This window comes from Vigna unguiculata, chromosome 10 (assembly GCF_004118075.2).
Source record: "Vigna unguiculata cultivar IT97K-499-35 chromosome 10, ASM411807v1, whole genome shotgun sequence".
NCBI lineage: Eukaryota > Viridiplantae > Streptophyta > Magnoliopsida > Fabales > Fabaceae > Vigna > Vigna unguiculata.
Window position 1 is genome coordinate 37,644,474 of NC_040288.1, and position 22,288 is coordinate 37,666,761.

At 28.7% G+C, this 22,288-nt stretch overlaps 1 protein-coding gene across 1 annotated transcript; it reads left to right on the forward strand.

Moving 5' to 3' along the window:
• The first annotated feature begins 4,629 nt into the window (after window positions 1-4,629).
• On the forward strand, window positions 4,630-9,585 carry LOC114166671 (pectinesterase-like). The gene is made up of 2 exons (XM_028051432.1): window positions 4,630-5,814; window positions 8,599-9,585. Exons 1-2 carry the CDS (start codon window positions 4,686-4,688, stop codon window positions 9,288-9,290), a joined length of 1,821 nt encoding a protein of 606 aa, XP_027907233.1. The 5' UTR covers window positions 4,630-4,685; the 3' UTR covers window positions 9,291-9,585.
• The last annotated feature ends 12,703 nt before the right edge of the window (window positions 9,586-22,288 follow it).

Below are 22,288 nucleotides of genomic sequence, written 5' to 3' on the forward strand. Positions count from 1 at the left end.
AGTTTAGAACATGAGATAAGATAATTTCTAAAAAAGTGTCTTTAAGTCACACAAAAACATGATTCATAGATGAAGTCAATGATAATTAATGTTGAAGAAAAAAATTCTGTTTCTTTCAGTGTTTTAGGCTTGAAAGAAAAATCAGTACTTACACAAAATAAACAAAAAAAATAAATGTTGCATTACCTAAGAGTTAAGGAAAATTGAATTAATTAAAAGGGACCAATTACCTAATCGATTAAAATATTTATTTAATAGGTTATCAATTAATTAATTATTAACTAAATAATGAAGTTCATTCAATTAAATTTATGCACTATATAGTTCTACTCCACCTATGTATAAATGTCAAAATATTTATTTAAAAAAATAAAAATCAGACAATTAAATTGTACATACTTTTTCAAAAGAAATTAATATATATTTATCTATAACAATATACCACATTTTAAAATATCTATATCACCCTTTAAAATATATTATTTATTAAATTTTTAAAAATTTATCGTTATACTTTTATAAACTTTTTATATAATTATTTATATCTACTTTTTTTTATATATATTAACTTAATAACATTACAATATACTTACCTACTAATATAATATTATGTATGTTTAAAATAATGTAAATCACATTGTGCTTTTGTATTTATTTCCCTTCGACGTATTATAACAAGCAATGGTAATAAATAATGTACATATATGAAAAATAAACAGAAGAAAATCTATACATATAACATTTTGGTTTTCAAATATCTCTCTCACACTTGTTCAATCAACAAGTTGCTTAAGACATGCTAGGTAGTAAATAACACGAAGTTTTGTTTAAATTCCAAACCTTTTGCATGCAACTCATCAATGGGGGTTATTCATGATGGAAAATAAAACAATTATTAAGTCTATAACAGTTTTTAATTAATATTCTTGAGACTTTGCTATCTAAACTTTTTTTATATTTTAGGATAATTGGTTGCATTCAGCTAACAGAAAAATATTTTAATATACTCTAAGAAAAAAAAAACAAAATGCCACTAATGGTACCTACCACCACCACCACTTGAAGGGTGGTTGATTATGTTCTACAATTGGATTAACAATAACATCGGAGATTAATTAAGCCTAAATTATTATTTGTCCATATATTCAATTACACTGTTTAAATAACTAAGTTCACTCTATTTACAGAAACAGTATCAAATAGTGCAGATATCTGTTACTAATAAATTTATCTTATTATATAAATAATGTTAGATAATTATGTTAAGGAAGATTTTCTTACTCTTATTCCTATCTTTAGCACGTGATCGTTCATTAAAGAAGCATTTGGTTAATTCAACAACTCAGTTTCCTACTGCACATCAACGTGGCTGGTAGGTTGTTATAATGATAGTCCTAAATTAAATTAACAAATACTGCTCCTCTAATTAATTAATATATATATATATATATATTTTAAAATTGAAGAAAATACTTTAGTTTAGTTTTTTTTTAATAAGGACAGTAACAATATATTAATTAATCATCTCGAGATTAGGGTTTAGGATCGTAGAGCGCAACTCAAACATTGAGTTTAAGTGTTCAAAACAGTTTCCACCTGCACCAGTTTCCTACTGAAAAAGGAATTCTGAAATCGACTCTTGGTTGGTGAGGAAGTACAAAAATTTCATTATTTATATAAATATATATATATATATATATATATTTATATTTATATTTATATTTGAAAGTATATGAACTGAAGTGTATGTATAAATGATTAGTTGGATTGTCAGTCATCATACTGATCTCTTTCATGAACACTTTCATCGTAAGTGGAAAGAATAATTTGTTTTCTAATAGGGTTTTAAAATGATAACGACATAATAAATAAATAAAGTTAATATTTATTTGATTATGTATTTTCTTCATTATATACTTTAAACATTATACTGAATACGATATTATCATATACGTCAAACCTATCATATATGATGGTTAATAATTCAAAATAGAAAAATGTTTTTTGATTTATCACGAATCCATTTCTAAAGACCTTTGTACTTTATGTATTAATACATTTTTAGAGTATTTTTTAATAATTTATTTTCTAAAAAAAAAAGATAAGCTTTTTTTTTTCTTTTAACTTTCCTTTTCTGATAATTAATATACTCACCCTAATGCAACTTTTAGAAACTTCTAAATACGCAAGTCTGTTAAACTTGCAACAAATTTATATATGTTAATGATGAATTATGAATATTGTTTCACTAAAACATTGTTAATAAAATTATCCTAAAATAGATATTAGTAATTATATAAATATACAAGCTCATTAATATTGTGGTGCAACCACAACTTAGGGTTTGAAAATCAAAGGTGATGATGACGTTGAATGGTTGAGTTTGGATTGAAAGTAATTTAGTTTGATTGTAAGATTAGCCTATTGCTTTCTGGTGAAAAGTGCTTTTCCAAATATCCTTGTTCCATATTTAGACCTAAAGCTTTGGGAACAAACAAACACGTCCTTAGTCCGATTCCCACAAAATTAACGTAAAAGACAAACATAAAAACACAGTAAATGGTCCATGCGACATGAGCTTGACATAAGCTTTTAGATTCTTGCGAGAAAAAAAGGTCGGAAAAAATCGGTAGCAACAAGTAATGATAAAATTATATAAACGATTAAAATATCACTAATGTAATTTGTATAATTTGTACCATTCAGGGAATGACCGACTTCAACATGCTCATTTCAATTCCGACCCAATAATAAAACGACAAGTTTCATTAAATATTTGTCATGGACCGAGGTGACAAGCAAGGAATTCGAGCAGGATGTAGGCCGAGTTTCTCGACAGAGAGTTAGGATAGGTGTACTATCCAGAGATCGAGGTTGGAATCCGAACTGGTTCCATTTTCAAGTAATTTTCGACCTACTCGGAATACTTAGTTAAGTTGGATGATTAGTTGGCCCAAAACCCAATCCATATGTGATAGACCCAGCCCATTAACGAGATCAGCGTGGTCCAAAGAAAGCAGTTCAAAGAATTCCTTGGATATTCTCTAAAATATTAGGACAGAAAGATAAGAATCGGTTGCTGATATTTTGTCACACTAACACGTCTTCCTACAAATCAGATAAGTATGAGATCTATATAAAGGATAAGAGAAGAAAAGATAGGGGAACCTTTTCTTGAAATCAGAACTACTAAACTCCAAAGAAGAAAAACACATAGCCACCGTTATAAGAGTCAGAAGGGTAGTTTGTTCTTGGTTTTCGTATCCTTGAAATTCAAGACCGAAAAATAATTTTAAATTTTACTATCTATTTTTTTTTTTTATTTGATGAGATACTAAGTTCATACGTTCATTTGTTTTTTATCGGTAAATGAGTTTAGTTTGAAAAATAAAGGAGAGCGGATTTTTTTTTGAATGGGTATATTTGGGAGAAAAAAGTTACACCTTAATCACTAATATAACTAAAATGAAATATGTAAAATATTGAAATCTGGATTCTGTAATGCAGGATTATTCTCATGGTCTTATGGAACTATCTTTGCCAACTATATATACCTCACAAAAATTGAGTTTATATAACCTACTTCACTAAATTTTGGCTTAATGAATTTTGGATATGGTTACCTTAAATAGTAGTGGGACATTATGAATTAAATATAACATAAACAATGTATCGATAGGCTACAAATTGTATTATAAAAATTGAAAGTACATAGTATTTAAATTGTTTGGATTATTCACGATGAAAAGGCAAATTTATTCGTAAACGTGCTGATAGAGTAATTTTTTATACGCACGGTCGAAAAATAAGAAGGCTTACCAAAAAATAAAGAAAAAAAAATGAAAAAGAAGCAATATATTGTTAATGACAATTATTGGTTGGATTAACAAGACAGGAAAAGTGAAAAGAGGCAGATTAAGTATTGCAACTTGTGTTGCTTTAAAGCTTTACAGATAAACAGAATAAATTAATTACATAAATAATTACACAAGATAGGAATAATAACCTCTCAAATAGCTATAATAATCATATGCAAATGTCATTAAATTTTTTTTTTCACGTCTTCTTTTCCACCACTTTTGTCTCTTTTTTTTTTTTTTCTTTTTACTATTAATCACGAATCTCTCACTTCTCTGATTTTTCATAAACATAAATAATAGCAACTACGTGTCATTAAACAATTTCTTCATATTCTTCCAACACGTGACAACGAAACAATTCTCACAAACCCCGCTCCTAATCCAGCTTAACATCAAACAATATCCTTAATCATATTCTCAAAATATAACAAAAAATGCTTAACAAGCAGTTTTTAAATAAACCGACCCATAAACATTTATAAAAAAATAAAATTAATTGTGATCAGATATAACCATATAAAATTTTACAATGTAAATATATAGCTACTAAACTCTAATAATACTTTCATAATTTTTTATCGAACCGCAGCCAGCATACTCTTACCTTCTTCTCAACTTTTTTACTGTTTTTCTTTTCATTTTTTATTACATCATTTTCCACCCCCACCAATTTTTTTTTTTTATATGGTAAATGTTAATTACTAATCAAATTTGAATTAAAAAAATATAATAGTCACTCTAATCCAACATTATAAGTAATTGTCCTTCCCCTGTCTTTCGGCACCTTCACCATCTCTCTCTTTCTTGCTATCAGACTAAGCCGCCATGACTAACCCAAAACTTCCCTACGCCGGAATCTCAGATTCCGGCCACCACAGTTCTCTCTCCAAAAAATCCTTCTACAAGAAGAAGCTTTTCCTAACTCTTTTCGCCACCCTCCTGGTGGCAGCCTCCGTAGCGGCCATAGTCGCCGGAGTGAAAAACAAAAAGCAAAAATCCGACAGCAGCAGCAGCAGCACCCCTCTGTCCCTCTCCCACCAGTCCCACGCGATTCTCAAGAGCGCGTGTAGTTCTACATTCTACTCAGAACTCTGCTTCTCTGCTGTGGCTTCAGAACCCAACGTCACTCACAAAATAACCTCTCACCGTGACGTCATTCAACTCTCCCTCAACATCACCACGCGCGCGGTGGAGCACAACTACTTCACCGTGAAGAAGCTCACCACCAAGCACGGCCTCACCGAGCGCGAGAAAACCGCGCTCCACGACTGTCTCGAAACCATCGACGAGACCCTCGACGAGCTGAGAGAGGCTCAGCGCGATCTCGAGCTCTACCCCAACAAGAAAACACTGTACCAGCACGCCGACGATCTCAAAACCTTAATCAGCGCCGCCATAACCAACCAGGTCACGTGCCTCGACGGCTTCTCGCACGAGGACGCCGATAAGCGCATCCGCAAGGCTCTGGAGAAAGGCCAGGTGCACGTGGAACACATGTGCAGCAACGCGCTGGCCATGACCAAGAACATGACCGACACCGACATTGCCAACTTCGAACAGAACATGAAGCTCCGAGACAACAAGGTTGGCCAAAATAGAAAGCTCTTGGCGGAGGAGAGCAATGCCGGTGCTGATGGTGGTGTTGTCTGGCCGGAGTGGATTTCTGCCGCCGACAGGAGGCTGCTTCAGGCAACGGCAGTGAAGGCTGATGTGGTGGTGGCCGCTGACGGCAGTGGAGACTTTAAGACGGTGTCGGAGGCCGTGGACGCTGCTCCGTTGAAGAGTAGTAAGAGATTTGTTATAAGGATAAAGGCTGGGGTTTACAAAGAAAATGTGGAAGTTCCAAAGAAGAAGACCAACATCATGTTCTTGGGTGATGGAAGAACCACCACCATCATCACCGCCAGCAGAAACGTCGTCGATGGTAGCACCACCTTCCACTCCGCCACCGTCGGTGAGTTTATCGATCCTTCCTTCATTAGCATTTTTATTTTTTCTAACCATATTAAACAAACACAATCACAAGTCCATAACATTTAACACCACTTACAAATAAATTTCTACCAATAAACCTAAAATTCTATTTTCTCACTTCTTTCTTGAGAATGTAAGTATATACAAAAAGATGAATATAACGGTAACGTTGGTTTTTAATTAAGGACCCTACCATTTGTAAAAAGGTGTGGTCACAAAAGATGTTTGATATTCGATAAGATCGTAAAATCTCTTTCATTTTATCCTTGTCGTGTTTGTTTAATACGTGTTATGTTATGTTAGTAATGTAATTTCCTTCTAAAAAATGCTGTGCACGTGTTGTCCTCAGAAGATGCTTTTTCATTGATTTTGAAGGGTTGTGACATTTTTGTTTCTTATGAACAATGACAGAACGCGGAAGTTTCTGACTAGTTACAATTAATACAAAAGTTTTCTACATTTTAGTACTGTGTATGTGTCAGAAAATTAAGTGAGAGATTAAAGTGTTTGTTAATCTCTTTTTCTGGTTGATTCAGTGAGAGTGAGTTGTTTGTTAGTGTAATGAATAATAACTCGTGGTGAGTAACATGATTGGTGTAGAATATGGTTAGACCAACGACAACATAAATAAACAATGTTAACTCCTATGATTTTGGGATATTAAGGTCCCAAAAGGAGACAGCAGGAACAACAATTCCAGGTCGGATCGCAGTGTTGATCTTAACTTTTCACCATAACAATGATTTAGAAACCTATTTCTTCAAGTTCAACAATCATTTTCAATAAATATAGTCAGCACCCACATGGATTGGTCTCCATTCTCAGCACAAAAACTATTTTTTTTGTTGTTGTTTTCTGCCATTTTATATTTTAATTTAATTCTCGTGTCTGTTTCGAAATCATTTTAAATACATCTTGAAGATGGCTTTCTTCTTCGGCTGGTAAATTTTCAAAGGTCTCTGTGTGCTGTCGTACACTGTAAAATATGATTGAAAAGAAAGCATTACATGCATTAGAAAATTACGTAAATGTTGTGTTTATAGATGACTTTTATTATATTCTCAAATAAATTACATAATTCAAAACCAATATTTTTCTTCTGACGATATTCAATTAACCAATCTATGTGTTGTGTCACTTTTCCACGGGCACTATGGATTCCCAGACCGAAAGAGACACTATATTCTTTCTACGATTTGATATAAAAAAAAGGTTTACACTTTTTTTTTTCTATAAAAGTTAAACATGTTTTTCAAAAGTTACTGTTATACCTGTTTGGAGCATTTCTCTATAAAATGTGTTGAGAAAAAAAATATGATAAAGTAAACTTTTCTATAAATTAAAATTAATTTATATACGAGTTAATTTTTTAAAGCTTTCAACATATATAAGAGATCATTTTAATTTATATAAAAAGTTCTTTTGAATTTTCATTTTACTTTTTATAAGCCATTATGAAAAAACTACACCAGCTAAGAGCCAAATTATGCCTAACTTCTAGGGGAAAGGATTGGGATACAGCTAGACAAAATTTATTTAGCTTTTTATATCAGCAATTTTATTTAAGTTTGGCTTTATATATGCCATTCTAGTTGTCCCGTCTTTCTCGGCATTTCTCTTTTCCACTTTCTAGCCTGAATTTGATGCCACCAACATTCATGCATGATGCTGTTCTCTAATTGGTTTAGAAATTAATTTTAATAATATGTTATGAATTTTTTTTTTTGTTATACTTATGTAGAATCAAAACTTTAGGTCTAATTAAAAAATAATACTTTTCACTAATATAATATATATAACCTCTTACTTGCACAATCTAATCACACCTTTGCTTTTCCTTAATATGTTCAGCTAACCCGTCATTCATTATCTTGTGTGATGCTATAAAACGTTTGAGAAATTATGACAAGGATATCATAAAGATATCATATATCTTTTAATTTTAATTCTATAGATGAAAATATCAAACTAAGATCTTTGGTTTAATTGCTAGTAAAATCCAACTTGCATATGTCACATCTTATTTTGTATTATACCTCATCTTAGCCTAATTTAATAATATTCCCCTAAGTCTATTTTATATATATATATATATATATATATATATATATATATATATATATATGCCTTAACCTTCGGTTAAGGTATATATATAGTTGTTGTACCTCTGAGCTGTAATTTGTTCCCACGTGCCTCAAGAGAAGCATACAATTTCAAGTCTCAGTTTTGTACTTACAATATGCTTTCCGTTTAATAACACTTGGATCACAACATTGCTTCTGAAACTATTCAATCATATAGTCTATTTATGGTGCCTCTTGTTTGAAGAAACAAAATGAGCATACCTCTTGTTTCACATTTCAAATTCGAGTCCAGATTCTCTAATATTTTTTTATGTTATCCTCTCCTAAACATTAAAAATATATTATATTAATATTTTAAATATTTTTTTAATATATTTTAAAATATCAAAATTAGTGATATTCGATATATTATGAATAACAACTTAAGAGAGAATCCAAATTCTTCAAATTCACCGTTAAAATAAGTTGGTGATAGATCAGAAGTAGACACCAATCAAGGAAATTCAAATTGAGGTTTGAAAATATTTAAAGAAAGATGAATACACACCTCACACGCAACCCTAGGGTCTAGAAAGTAAAAAATGGTTAGATCGATGCATGGCTTTTCACTCTTGTCCCGTGTTTGGTTCATCTTGTGTAATCAATTTTGAAGTCACTTTTGTTTGGTTTCGGTGTTGCAGCTGTGGTGGGTGAAAATTTTCTCGCCAGGGACATAACATTCCAAAACACAGCAGGGCCCTCAAAGCACCAAGCAGTGGCTCTAAGAGTAGGAGGGGACCTCTCAGCATTTTACAACTGTGACATCTTAGCATACCAAGACACTCTTTACGTCCACAACAACCGTCAATTCTTTGTGAAGTGTCTGGTTGCAGGGACGGTGGATTTCATCTTCGGTAACTCTGCAGTGGTGTTCCAAGACTGTGACATCCACGCCAGGCGTCCTGATTCGGGCCAGAAGAACATGGTGACGGCCCAGGGAAGGGTAGACCCTAACCAGAACACTGGCATTGTGATCCAGAAGTGTAGGATCGGTGCAACTTCGGATTTGGAGTCTGTGAAGAAGAGTTTCAAGACCTATCTTGGGAGACCCTGGAAGGAGTACTCAAGAACTGTGTTCATGCAGAGTAGTATCAGTGATGTGATTGACCCTGTTGGGTGGCATGAGTGGAGTGGTAACTTTGCATTGAGCACTTTGGTCTACAGGGAATATCAGAACACCGGGCCTGGTGCTGGAACCTCTAATAGGGTGTCTTGGAAAGGGTTCAAAGTTATCACTGATGCTGCCGAAGCCCGGGCTTTTACCCCTGGAAGCTTCATTGGAGGCTCTAGCTGGTTGGACTCCACGGGCTTTCCTTTCTCTCTTGGCTTGTAAATTAGGTTCAGCTTGTCATTGTTACATGTTGTTGTGGAGTGGTAGGGAGGAACAAAGTTGACCCCAGAATTTGGAACAAAGGAAAAGGGGAAAGAGTGATTGATGCAGAGGAGTTTTTTTTTTTTTTTTCTATTTTTAGAAAAATGTATTTGACTTGTATTGGTTGGGTTTTGGAACACACCATGTTCTTCGACCTTAGGCTATTTATTGTGATATCACCCACTGCCTAAATAATGGTGAAAATAATGTATGTTAAGATATTGCATAATTAAGAAATTGGATTATTTTGTTTTTATTTTACAAGGTTTTGGAGACTTAGAATTCCTCATTCCAAGGTTAACTATTTACAAAGTAAGAATTGAACTCAATCTTAAATAAAAAAAATTTTAGCCATGTTATCTTTTATTCGGTCTGATTCAAGATAGTTCAATATGGTTTACATGCTTTAATCTAATCTCATCCGCTGATACATGACATGAATATTAAAAGAAGGAAACGAAACTAATCCAGACAATCGTTAGCTTAAATAAACCGTTTATTTTATTTGAAAAAAGAATTGTAAATTTTTAATTATATTTTTCTTTAATTTATTTTCTAATATTAAAAATAAAACCAATTATATATATATAAAGTCATTTAAATAATAATTATAAATATTACAACAATATGCATATTAAACACAAATATTAAATATTAATTATAAATGGTGTCTGAGGATGGAATGGGGCAACTGAGGTGGTATCTGATTTCATTTTGGCTTCATCGAAAACAAAAAAGCGGTTGTGGAAGAAGTGCATTGTTATTATTAATTGTTATATTATATAAAACCATAAATACTATACTGAAAGAAGTTGAGCACCTAAAACTAACCTATCTTAATTTTATTCTTTATTACCTTATTCTTTTGATTATTATTTTTTGTAGGTTTTTGTGGCTAAACTAACTATAATTAATGGTAATAAATAAAAAGTAACACTAAGAATAGGGATCTAAAAATAACAAAAAATATTGCTAGAAATAAAAAACAAATAGAATCATATTTTCAGGAACATAAATTTTTTTATTCAATCATGCTTACAATGTATTGTGTACTAATCCCTATACTTCTACCTTACATGATGTCATCTTTGACGACCATGGAGACTAATAAAATCAGGACTCAAACATTGTTGGTGAATGTATTGTTCATAGAATGGGAAGCTATATGATTAGGAAGTCAATAACATCTTGTTTTGGATGTGATATGAGGTGATGTGAGAAAATGATTAGGAAAATTTAGTGAAAATTTAATTTCATTGTTCATAGTGAAATTAGAAGATGACATTGTTGAATTTATCAAATTATTTCTTCATTATTTAATTTTTGTTGTATGTGATTTAGTAATTAAAACCAACATGTAGATTCAATTCACCTTTTTTAAATCTATGTTAGCGGTAATAATAATTTATTATGGTTATAATTATTACTTCTAAAATTACTATAAAAAGAAAAAAAAGTTTTCATATAAATAAATTATTTTTCACCTTATATGTTAAATTTATTTTCATACAAAATATATTGTATTATTTATTTTCTTATAAATAATTTTTTTATATTTTCAATCATCCAATCAAATTTATAAAAATAATTTTAAATTATTTATATATAACTTTATATTACGTGTAATAACAAGGATATTTTGATAATTTAACTTTTTTTATTAAGTTTTTTGTTATATGTCACATCAATAAACTTTCACAAACTATCATTTTCTAATCCATTCTAAATTTACCTCCCAATCTCTTAAAAAAAACAATACCAACATCATCTTCTAATCATTCTAATATCTTGCCCCTTTCTCTCTGTAATATAGGCAAATCTGTATGCATACTTACATGAATGAGCAAATTTTAAAAGAATTTTGAAATTGAACAAATTTATAAAAAAAAAAACATCAAAATTAGGCAAATCGTGTCGCACACACAATTTCATTTAAAAAAATCATGTTCCCCTAAAAGATTTTCTCATGTTAGTGGATTAGACGATTTTTATTGTAATAGATTAAAAAAGGGTGTAAGTGATTAGGAACGTAATCGATTAAAAAAATTATGGTATGCTTTGTATTGTGTAATCGATTACATCTCACTTCCTTTATCTCTACCTCTACCTATCTTTCTTTTCTTCTTTTTCCCTCCCACTTTAACTTAATTGCATACCATATACTTCTACACATTTATAACCTTCCATGTCTCATCTCATACACTCACAATCTATTATTGTCTTTCATTCAAAATTGAAATAAAATATAAAAAAAAATCTTAACAAAATTGTCTCTTGTTCAATATAAACGTATGATCATGGAAACATAACCCTTCTCAGCTTACTTTCTTTTGATGGGTTACAGTAAGTCTTGCAAAATAAATAAATTGGTGTAGGGTCATGACCCTCCTAAATTTTTTAAAAATTTTAAAATTACTAGTATATATTATATTAGTGAAAATTAGATTAGATAGATATTTTTTCTTTTATAAAATATAAAATTTAATGTTAATAAATAATAAAATATAAAATTAAATGCAATAAAAAATAAACAGTTTTATTGAGTTTTTTTTTTTCTCACATATTTTAACTCTCACATATTTTCTTGTCTTTTGTTTATGATAAAAAATAAAGAATTAGACACAAACTCATATTTCTTTGTTTATGAAACTCATGCTTTTTTTATTTATGAAGAAAAATAGGAAGTTAAACACAAACTCATACTTTTTATTCTTATTTCTTATATATATTTTTTTATTATTAAAAATTAAAAGTAATTATGTTTCTTTTGTTTATAAAAGAAAATAAGGAGTTAGACACAACACATGTTTTCTTTTCTTATTTCTCATCATATTTCTCTATTGTTGAAAATAATTTTGTTTTTTCATCTCATCCGTTTTTTATATATTCATTATGTTACAAACATTAAACGAAAAATTATATACCATAGTTTTTCATCATAATTTTTTTAATTATGACTTAATTATCATAAATTTTTCTTTTAAATAATTACATCTCTCATCTTTTTATTACATTGATAAATTATTTTTATTTTTAAACTTTATTTTAAATAATTATTTTTATTCTTAAATTTTCCTTTCAAAAATCATTCATTTAAATATTTATCGCAATTAATACATGAATTAAAAGAAAATATATTATTTTAATTTCTTCAAAATTTAGAATTAAACTATATGAGTGTGAAAAAAAAAGAAAATCATGACAAAGAAAATGATGAAGGTAAAGCGTAGATTGTGATCACAGAATTCATTCTAAAGCATCTTATCCTTAAATACATCTGTTAATCAGCAACAATGTCCAACAACCTTCATCATGTTTTATCATTCATTGTTTCTTCTTGGTTTTGACCATTTCTTGCTGAGTTTGCCTCTGTTGCTCTGACTTTTGTTGTTCTCGCATGCGGAGGAAATTTGTTGTTATTATTGTTATTAAATAAGTACTTATGATCCGATAGTAAATGAGTTTAACCTATCAAATCCTTTCCCCACATCCTTTTATATATATATATATATATATATATATATATATATAAAATAAAGATCTATGTTTTACGGATTTATTTTAAAGTTTATTAGATCCTCATATTATACAGAAGTAATAAAGTAATATTATTTTTAGTTTTTTGAGATTGAAAACTAATTGAAAGTAAATTTTGGAAATATCGGCTTTTCTTTTGCATTTCAGGATTGATACAGAGATTGTTTACATAGTTTAATGTAATCTCATCCACTAATCTATCCACTTTAACAGAAGGAAACTAATTCATAATGGTTGATAGCTTACATAGAGCAGTTCATTTAATTTGAAAAAATAATTGTAAATTTTTAATTATTTTTTCTTTAATTTATTTTCTAATATTAAAACTAAAACCAATTATACATATATATATATATATATGTAAAGTCATATAATATAATAATTATAAATATTACAATAGTATGCAAATTAAACACAAATATTAAATATTAACTACAAATGGTGGTGTCTGACTGTGGAATGGGGCCACTGAGGTGGTAAGGCAATAAATGGTAATAAAAAATTGAAAATTCTATAAGAAAGGGAGAAAAAACCATGAGTTGAAAGATTTTGTGTTTGAAAAATTGAGGGGAAGAAAAAAGTTTTTTTTGAACCTCATTCTTGTTGGACCGAGTAAAAGTATTATTTATTTATTTATAACATACTGATGAGTTGGGCTTTCAATGGATCTTATCTGATTTTAATTGGGTTTTTCTTCTTGTATCCCCAAATTTTTTTCTTGCACCCTCAATTTTTTTATAATTTGATTGTAACCCTTTTGGTTTATAGTTACCGGTTTTTAGAAACTGATCTTAATAGCTTTCAGAAATCGGTGTTACATGCTTTCAAAATGCGAGTGTATCGGTTTGCGAAATCTAGTTTGAGCTATTTTATTTTATTTTTTGTATTTTTGTTGTTGTTCTTGGTTGACGACCCTTTTATTGACGAGCCCTTGTTAACAAGCCATAAGCTATTGGAGAAGTGTAATAGGAACACCAAGAAGGACTTGAATATCCTCGAGGTATATATTTACCTCCTTACTTAGTAGTTATTAAGATCATGTGTTCATGCTTCTTCATCTACTTATAATGGAACAATTTTGTCCTAATGTCCCTCCATATTTGTTGGTGTTGTGGCACCACTGATTGAGTTGTTAAGGGTATTCCGCATGAGCTTACTTGTTGGATCTTATTGGATGCACAATTTTTGCGGACAAGAGTACAACATACATGAGTGTCTCGTACCTATTGTTGTTCAAAGATCTTACAACATGTGGTGAATATGAATGGGAGTCGCTGCACTGGTTTACATGTACCTGACGTCGCCATGACATCCTAGATGATGTATAGGTACCCAAAAGAACAGAGTCATTTAGCAGTCTACGAGTGAGTAATTTTATTTAGATAATCATGATTGTCTGGATGTCAGTAAGGGCATTGTGGCATGGGATAGGACCCATAAGGCATTGCAAATTGCTCGTGAGGTCTCTGAAGAACGTGTAGAGAGTAGTTGAAGAAATCAAAAGGTTCCTGATCAATGTTGATTTTTATTAGGAATGACAACGAGGCGGTACAAAAACAGGTTTCACTATCTCATACTATACCCATCTCTAATCTTTATCTTCTTAGATTATAATATTTCATCATGGTTGTAGTATCTCACAAAGTTTATTTTATTAAATTATAGGATCCAGACTTTCATTCTTTGGGGTGCCGGCTACGAACATATTTAGTTTATAATTATATATTTTATTAAGGGCATAATGGTCTTCACAGTCAGACTTGAAGGTGCAGAAAGAAAAATTGGGGTGCAAGAAGAAAAACCCTTTATAAAAGTTTGTAAGTTTTTTTAACTTAACAAAGTGGTCCAACTCCAACCATTTCAGTTTGACTAATATAATTTAACCTATTCATCTTAATATGTATTCATTGTACCAAACAAATAATGAAATTACTATTATTATATGGCAGATATTTCTTACACTTTTATAAATTTCTTTCTACATCCCATAATTTATTGCATATTAGATTGTGTCATTCCAATTGTAAATTTTATATTTTAGAATATATATTATTTCTTTTATATTATATTTTAAAATGTATAACTCGAAATATATTTAGATTCTAGATTATAGGCATTTTTTATTTTATATTTTGGAATATATAATGAAATACAAAAAATCATATTTTAAATTATACATTCTAAAATACAAAAAGAAAAATATTAAAGTGTAAGTTGAAATTATGGGGTAAAGAAAAAATGGCCCCAATCCAAAAACTTCTCACCTCCTCGTTAGGAAGACTTAACCGATGTGCATATATTTTTGTTGAATATGACGTTCTTTTATGTAGTTTTAATTTAATTGAATTTTTTCTTCTACTACAAAGATAATATTAAATCTCTTCATAATTAAATTTACTATTATTAAATCTCTTCTCTTATCAGATTTTAATTTAGCTAGTTTTGTCTATTACTGCAGATACAATAGTGGAATTTGCAAATTTTAATTCCCATCTTGAGAATATATTTCTTGTTGATAAATAATTATAATTATATATATATATATATATATGTAATTTAATGTTGATAAATAATTAATCTGGTGACTAGTGTCATAACGGAATTGAAGATTTGGCTAACACTTCTCTCACTGTCTGCACACACTTTACAATATTTACTTACATATTTAAGTCAAAAGCAAACATGAAATTTGTTTCTTAGAAATAATAAACATTAACATTAAGGATTATCTAATTTTCAGTTAAGGAATATAAAAATAATTAAACACGAATTATTTAGAAGTTGCATTGATCTAATTAAGGACGATCTTACACTTCTATAAATTTCTTAATACATCTCATAAATTCTTGTATTTTGTTATTCACACCCTCGGTTATTTGGACAATGGAAACACTATTCAACCCATTCCGTTGGGCTATTTCTCCCTGCACACCCCTTTAAGGTTTTCGTCAAGAAGGATGGTGGAGAATTATTTTTTTTCATCGATAAACCCAACTTTTTCTTTTATTGGACGTTCTGTCTTTTATCAAGTTTTGATTCAATTCAATTTTTCCTTTACTACAGAAATAACATTAAATGTCTTCATAACTAAATTTACTATTATTAAATCTCTTCTTTCATCAGGTTTTAATATAGCTAAATTTTGTCTTTTACTGCAGATACAATAATTGAATTTGCTATTGTTAAATCCTATATTAGTCTTAATGATCATTAATGGCTTAATTTATTTCTCTCATAGAGTTAATGTTGAATATTTGAAAGAAATTTTTATTTGATTACTGGAAATTAGAAGTTTATTAAATGATGAGTCACCACATTTAAAAGTATTTTCTTGATAATTATATTCTTAAGGAGAATTTTACTCGTATCATCAAAATTTGTATCCCTCAAGAAATATATAAAAATGTTGATATTACACATCAAACTTTTTATCTCTCAAGAAATATATAAAAATGTTGATATTGCACATCAATATTCACTTTATTTTCTACAAAATTTTTCTTTTAAGTGCCAAATATTTTGTGTAATGACAATTTCTATAATAACTATATTCCAAATATCTCCATTGATAACTTTTTAAAAGATAATCTTTTTTAAATTATTGTATATAACCACATAATACATCTTATATCTTTTTAATAAATCCGTTTTAGGAATAACCATCGTATATAATCCACTTATATTCTAATAATCATTTTATATATCTTTCATAAAATCTATTTAATATATTTTTAATAATTATTCATTGATGTTTTATTTCTTTGAAATATTTTAAATAAAATAAATATTTCAAGTTAATAAACATTTATATCTCTTACCATAATCTTTGAAATAAAATAAAATAAAATAAAAATAATAATAAATCATTCACTACTAAAAAAATTTATATTTCTACCAATTTTGTTTTGAAAATTTTTTCATAGGAAATACTTACAAATTTTGTTGTGAAATTTTTTTGCAATAAATTGCTACCAATTTTTTTGTAAAATATTTTGTATAAAACACTTTTCGCAACAAATTTTGTAAGAAATACTAGCAAATTTTATAATCTTGTAGGAAATAATTACTCACGGAGAAATTACCTACAATTTTACATGAATAATGAATGGAGGTGCTACATTGTATGTTATACCAAAGAAAAAGAAGAAGAGCTAAAAAGAAACATGACACTCACTTTTATAACCTTCTTCAGTTATAACAGAAGTGTATTATTATTGTATATATATGACATTCTTTAAGCCTTACGACGTTGAAGAAGCCTCAACGAAATACAGAGACATTACACTAAGATCGGAGAAGACTTGGTTTTCCCGTGTTAAAGGAGATGTTTCACCTTTCTGTTTCGTGCATGTATGTTCACATGCAAGAGGGGTATATGTGGAAGCACCCAAGTTTATACTAGCTTTGAAGAAATCCTTGGACTTGAAAGCAACCATAGCAATGTCTATATTTTTAAGGGAAGCCGAGTAAAAACGAGAACAATCTTGTAAGCACTGCTTCACGTTTTGATCAAAACTTTTGTCTTTCAAGAACTTTGAAATGATGGAAAGCACGTTCGTTGCGTTGGACTTACAAAGTTGAATCGAAAGACCCGCAAGATCTCGTAGGTTGTTGGGTGGTGGTTGCATCTTAGAAGAAGCTTCTTCAAGGATTGTAACACATAAATCGTACTTCAAAGTTGGGTCTTTCTTCAAGACCTCTTTGCAAGATTCAGAGATAAGATTGGAACTATGTGAGCTTTGGAACAAAAAGAAAAATACAATGAAAATCAGTGGTACCTTCGAAACAAATTTCATTGTCATTTTTTTTGTTCTTTTTTATGTTTCAGTGTGTTTGTGAGAAATGGGATACAATTTAATCTATACATCACATAATATATGTAGGGATTGAGTAGGGATCCATTTTAATCAAAAAATTAACTTGTGAGTGTATTTAATTTTTTATCACATAATTATTAATACGTTTTAATCTTTTGCTTCTATTTTAGTTTAAATTGACTATAATTAGATAATTAGTGTATTTGATATATTTAATAATGAATTATTAATATATTTTTTGAAAAATCTTTTCTTTCTTTTTATTAATGTATATTTAATATTTATTTAAGTTTTTGTTAATTCAGATTGTTTAAAATTTAATTATAATAATATCATAATTACATATATTTAAATATATTCACTTATCACATTAATGTTATCATTAATTTATTTATAACAATCAAATATAAGGTTAAAATGCCTTTTTTGTCCCAATTTGTCAAATAAGTCCTAATTTTTGGTTTTGTGTTCAAATAGATTCCAATTTTCGTCAATTTTGTTCATTTGGTTCTTTTTTGCTAACACTGTTTATATTATATAAAAATGTTTAATAAAAAATGTGAATTTTAATATAAAAATTAAATTTGGTTTCTATTTGGAAAGATACCAAATTGGTTCATGTTAACAAAAATTAGGATTAAATTGAACAAAAATAACAAATATAGGGACCAAATTGAATATATAACATTGACTGACACGTGCCATGTTATTGGGTTGACACATGGACATTAATTTTTTTTTTAAATTACAAAAATTTAAATTTCTTTTAAAAAATAGAAAATTAAAAAAAATTCAGAAAAACCATAAAGTGATACGTGACAATCATTGTTCACAGTCGTTAATGATTTAAACGATGTTAGCAAAAAAGGACCCAATTGAACAAAATTGATGAAAATTGAGACCTATTTGAACACAACACCAAAATTAAGACTTATTTAATCAAACTTGACGAAAATTGAGATAAAAAGATATTTTAACCTAAATATAATATTATAAATGTATTACGGAGTAAGAATATGCTTACTCAAAGAGCAAGTTAAATAACTTCTTTTTTAATGAAATTTTACATATTCAACGGAGGATATTGATTTCATTTATCGACGTAATATCACAATTGAGATTAATTAGATAATTAGTATATTTAATCTTTTAATAATAAATTATTAATAACTTGTTTGTAAAAAAAATTATTAATATATTTGTAATAGTTATTTAAGTTTTTTGTTTATTCTCTGAATGTTTAAAATTTAATTATAATAATATCATAATTAATCATATTTAAATATATTCACTAGTCACATTATTATGACATTAATGTAATCATTAATACTATTTATAACAATTAAATGTAATATTATAAATGTATTAAAGAGTAAGGATCTTGAGATGAAAAAAAAAAAAAGACATGAGACGAGAAAACTAGAATGATTATGCACACTATGATGATAATAGTTTAGTTTAAGTAATAATAATTTAAATATGTTTAGAAAGATGCACACTATGATGATATAACTTAGTGTAGTTGTAACTCTAAACTAGACATTTATTAAATTTAGAAGGGAACAAATCTCTATCCAGTATAAGACAATTTTATTTAATTTATTTATACTAAAAAACTTAAAAGTAATAATTGAATACGAGAATCTTTAGTAATTATGAGAGTTTGTTTTTTTAGTAATTATAACATGTAGTTATAAGGAAAATTTGATATTAATGTGTAGTTAACTTTAAAATAAATTTTTTACCTCTCTTTACTTTTTGTTTTACAAGGTTAAATTTTTATTCAAATTAATAATATACTACCATTAATAATCTCTTTGATAAACACAAATAATTACTATTAAATACTAACACGGCAATTAAATTAATTATTAACTGAATTCAAATAAAACAAACATAATTAGTAATTAATAATTAAAGTTAAACCATTATAATTTTTTTATTATATTAAAAATGAAATATATAAATATTTGTTGTACTCACTCAGTTATTTACCGATCTTTCAAAAGATAAAATCATGATACCTAAATCAAGGTCTCAGTTAATAATACTTCCCCTATAGTAGATATGTTGATGCAATGTAGTTGAATGAAGTCATAATAGGAACATAGATAAATTGAATATCCAAACAATCAATGATGAAATTATAACTTTATAAAAGTGATGAATTAAATGAAAGTTTGATGACAACTAAATATAACTTTTGTTGTTATAGATAATATTAACTTTTAAAGGTACTATTTCGCCCTTATGCTTATGGCTAATTAATTAGGAAGGTTCAACGTCCATTCCTCTTTTAAGAAACCAAAAATATTATATAACATGCTTACAAAGCACAAACATTAAATTTGAATTTTATTTGTATTGGCGAGGAATAAAAGATAGGATATAGAGTTTTAGATGCGTCCCAAATATTATTTTGCAAAACAACATTACATATTAGATAATTTTTGTGGACATGTCTTTCCCGTTTTCTGGTAAAGACATGATTTAGATCAAAATATTTAAAATATTGTTCACTTTTTAAATATGAAATTTTTGTTCAAGTATATTGTGTTGTCTTTTCCTTTCTTTGTTTGTGTATATATTCAACTCCTTCAAAATTTTATTGTTGATTGCAGAGCTTTCATGATATGTTTAAACACAAAACTCGAATAATATTTCAAAATCATCTCAAATACAAAAGTTGTAGAGTCTTGTAAGAATTCCACATTACTATAGATACTAGTGTGCAATGTCACATTAGAAAGATAAAATGGAGAAATATTGTCGTGCAAATCTGTACATTTGTATTGCAGATGGATGTTGTGTTTATATAAACACAATACAGTACAATCATAATTTCTGTAATAAAGTCATCATTGAATACAATAAATAATACATGAAATAATTGATAATGATGGCTGCACATACACGGACAAAATATTAGGGATATTGGAATAATATTATATTCACATAATATCTCTGGTATTGGTTCTAATAATTAGAATCACAACTTTCTCTAACTACATACTATACATTATTATTTACTTAAGATACTAGTGAACAAAATTTGCATTCTAGGGGAGAATCATTTGAGAATGCAATGCGTTTGAAACTATACAAACTAATGATGAGTTAGGCTATATATACATTGGCCAAAACACTTCTTCCTACACAAAACCCTTATACTCGTACTTATTCACAAATTGACATTATTAAGGTTATCATATCATCTTATTCCCTTCTACTTATTTTGTTTCCATTTTTTTGTATTTCGTGCTCTAACCAAATCCTCGAACCTTGTGAATTGACCAACCCTACATGCGTGAAGTCAGGTGAAAAAACATTTGTTGTTGTGATCATATTTAGTATCTTCTAAAGCTAATTTGATTGTAGTCAAAGATGGTTATGGAAACTTCACAAGTGTGAGAGAAGTTGTTGACTCTACTCCAAAGAGTAACAATAGGAGGTATGTGATATGCATTAAGGGTGGAGTGTACAATGAAATAGTTGAGATAAATCAACCAATTTAATGTTTGTGGGAGATGGTATTGGAAAAATCATAATCATAGGTAACTGAAGTTATGTAGGAGGCTTCCAAACCTACAATACAACCACTTTTGGTAAGCATATGTTTTTTAATTATGTTTCTATAAACTAAATTGATTTAATTAGTATTTTGGATAATTATTATTATTTATCTATTTGTATATGAAAAAAGAAAAAATAACTAATTTTTTTCTTATTCTTCTTCTTTTTTTCAGCTTCTAAGGGTGATGGATCAATTGCTCGAGACATTACATATAGGAATATTACAGGAGTAGCAAATAGCAAATCAATAAGCAGTGGCATTGCTTTTCACCTCAGATCACTCAGTATTTTACAAATGCAGTTTTTAGGGTTATCAAGACACATTATGTATTCATACGGAGAAGCAATTCTATAGAGAATTGTGTGCGTGCGTGCGTACATGCGTATATGCGTATGCACATGCGTGCGTGCGTACGTGTGCATACTTACGTGCGTGCATACGTACGACACAATGACTTTTATCTTTGCAATGATGTTGTGCAGTATTGCAAATTTGCAACATTTATGCAAGAAACTCCCTTATCATAGTAGTCACTGCTTAAGGTAGAACTAATCCTAAGAACCCCAGTGAAATCATCATCCACAACTCCAAGTTCACTAGTAGATATGTTGATGCAATGTAGTTGAATGAAGTCATAATAGGAACATAGATAAATTGAATATCCAAACAATCAATGATGAAATTATAACTTTATAAAAGTGATGAATTAAATGAAAGTTTAATGACAGTAAATATAGCTTTTGTTGCTATAGGTAAATATTTACTTTTAAAGGTACTATTTCCCCTTGTTGCTTATGGCTAATTAATTAGGAAAGTTCAACACCCATTTTGCAAAACATTATTTTGCAAAACAACATTACATATCAGATAATTCTTCTGGACATGTCTTTTCCCTCTTCTAGTAAAGACATGATTTAGATCAAAATATTTAAAATATAGTTCACTTTTTAAATATGAAATTTTTGTTCAAGTATATTGTGTTGTCTTTTCCTTTCTTTGTTTGTATGTATATTAACCTCTTTCAAAATGTT

Bases quoted from the DNA above. Each gene is read 5' to 3' on its own strand.
- LOC114166671 (XM_028051432.1), top strand. From the start codon at position 4,686: ATGACTAACCCAAAACTTCCCTACGCCGGAATCTCAGATTCCGGCCAC. The intron at 5,815-8,598 runs GTGAGTTTATCG...TCGGTGTTGCAG, and splicing joins CTTCCACTCCGCCACCGTCG to CTGTGGTGGGTGAAAATTTT.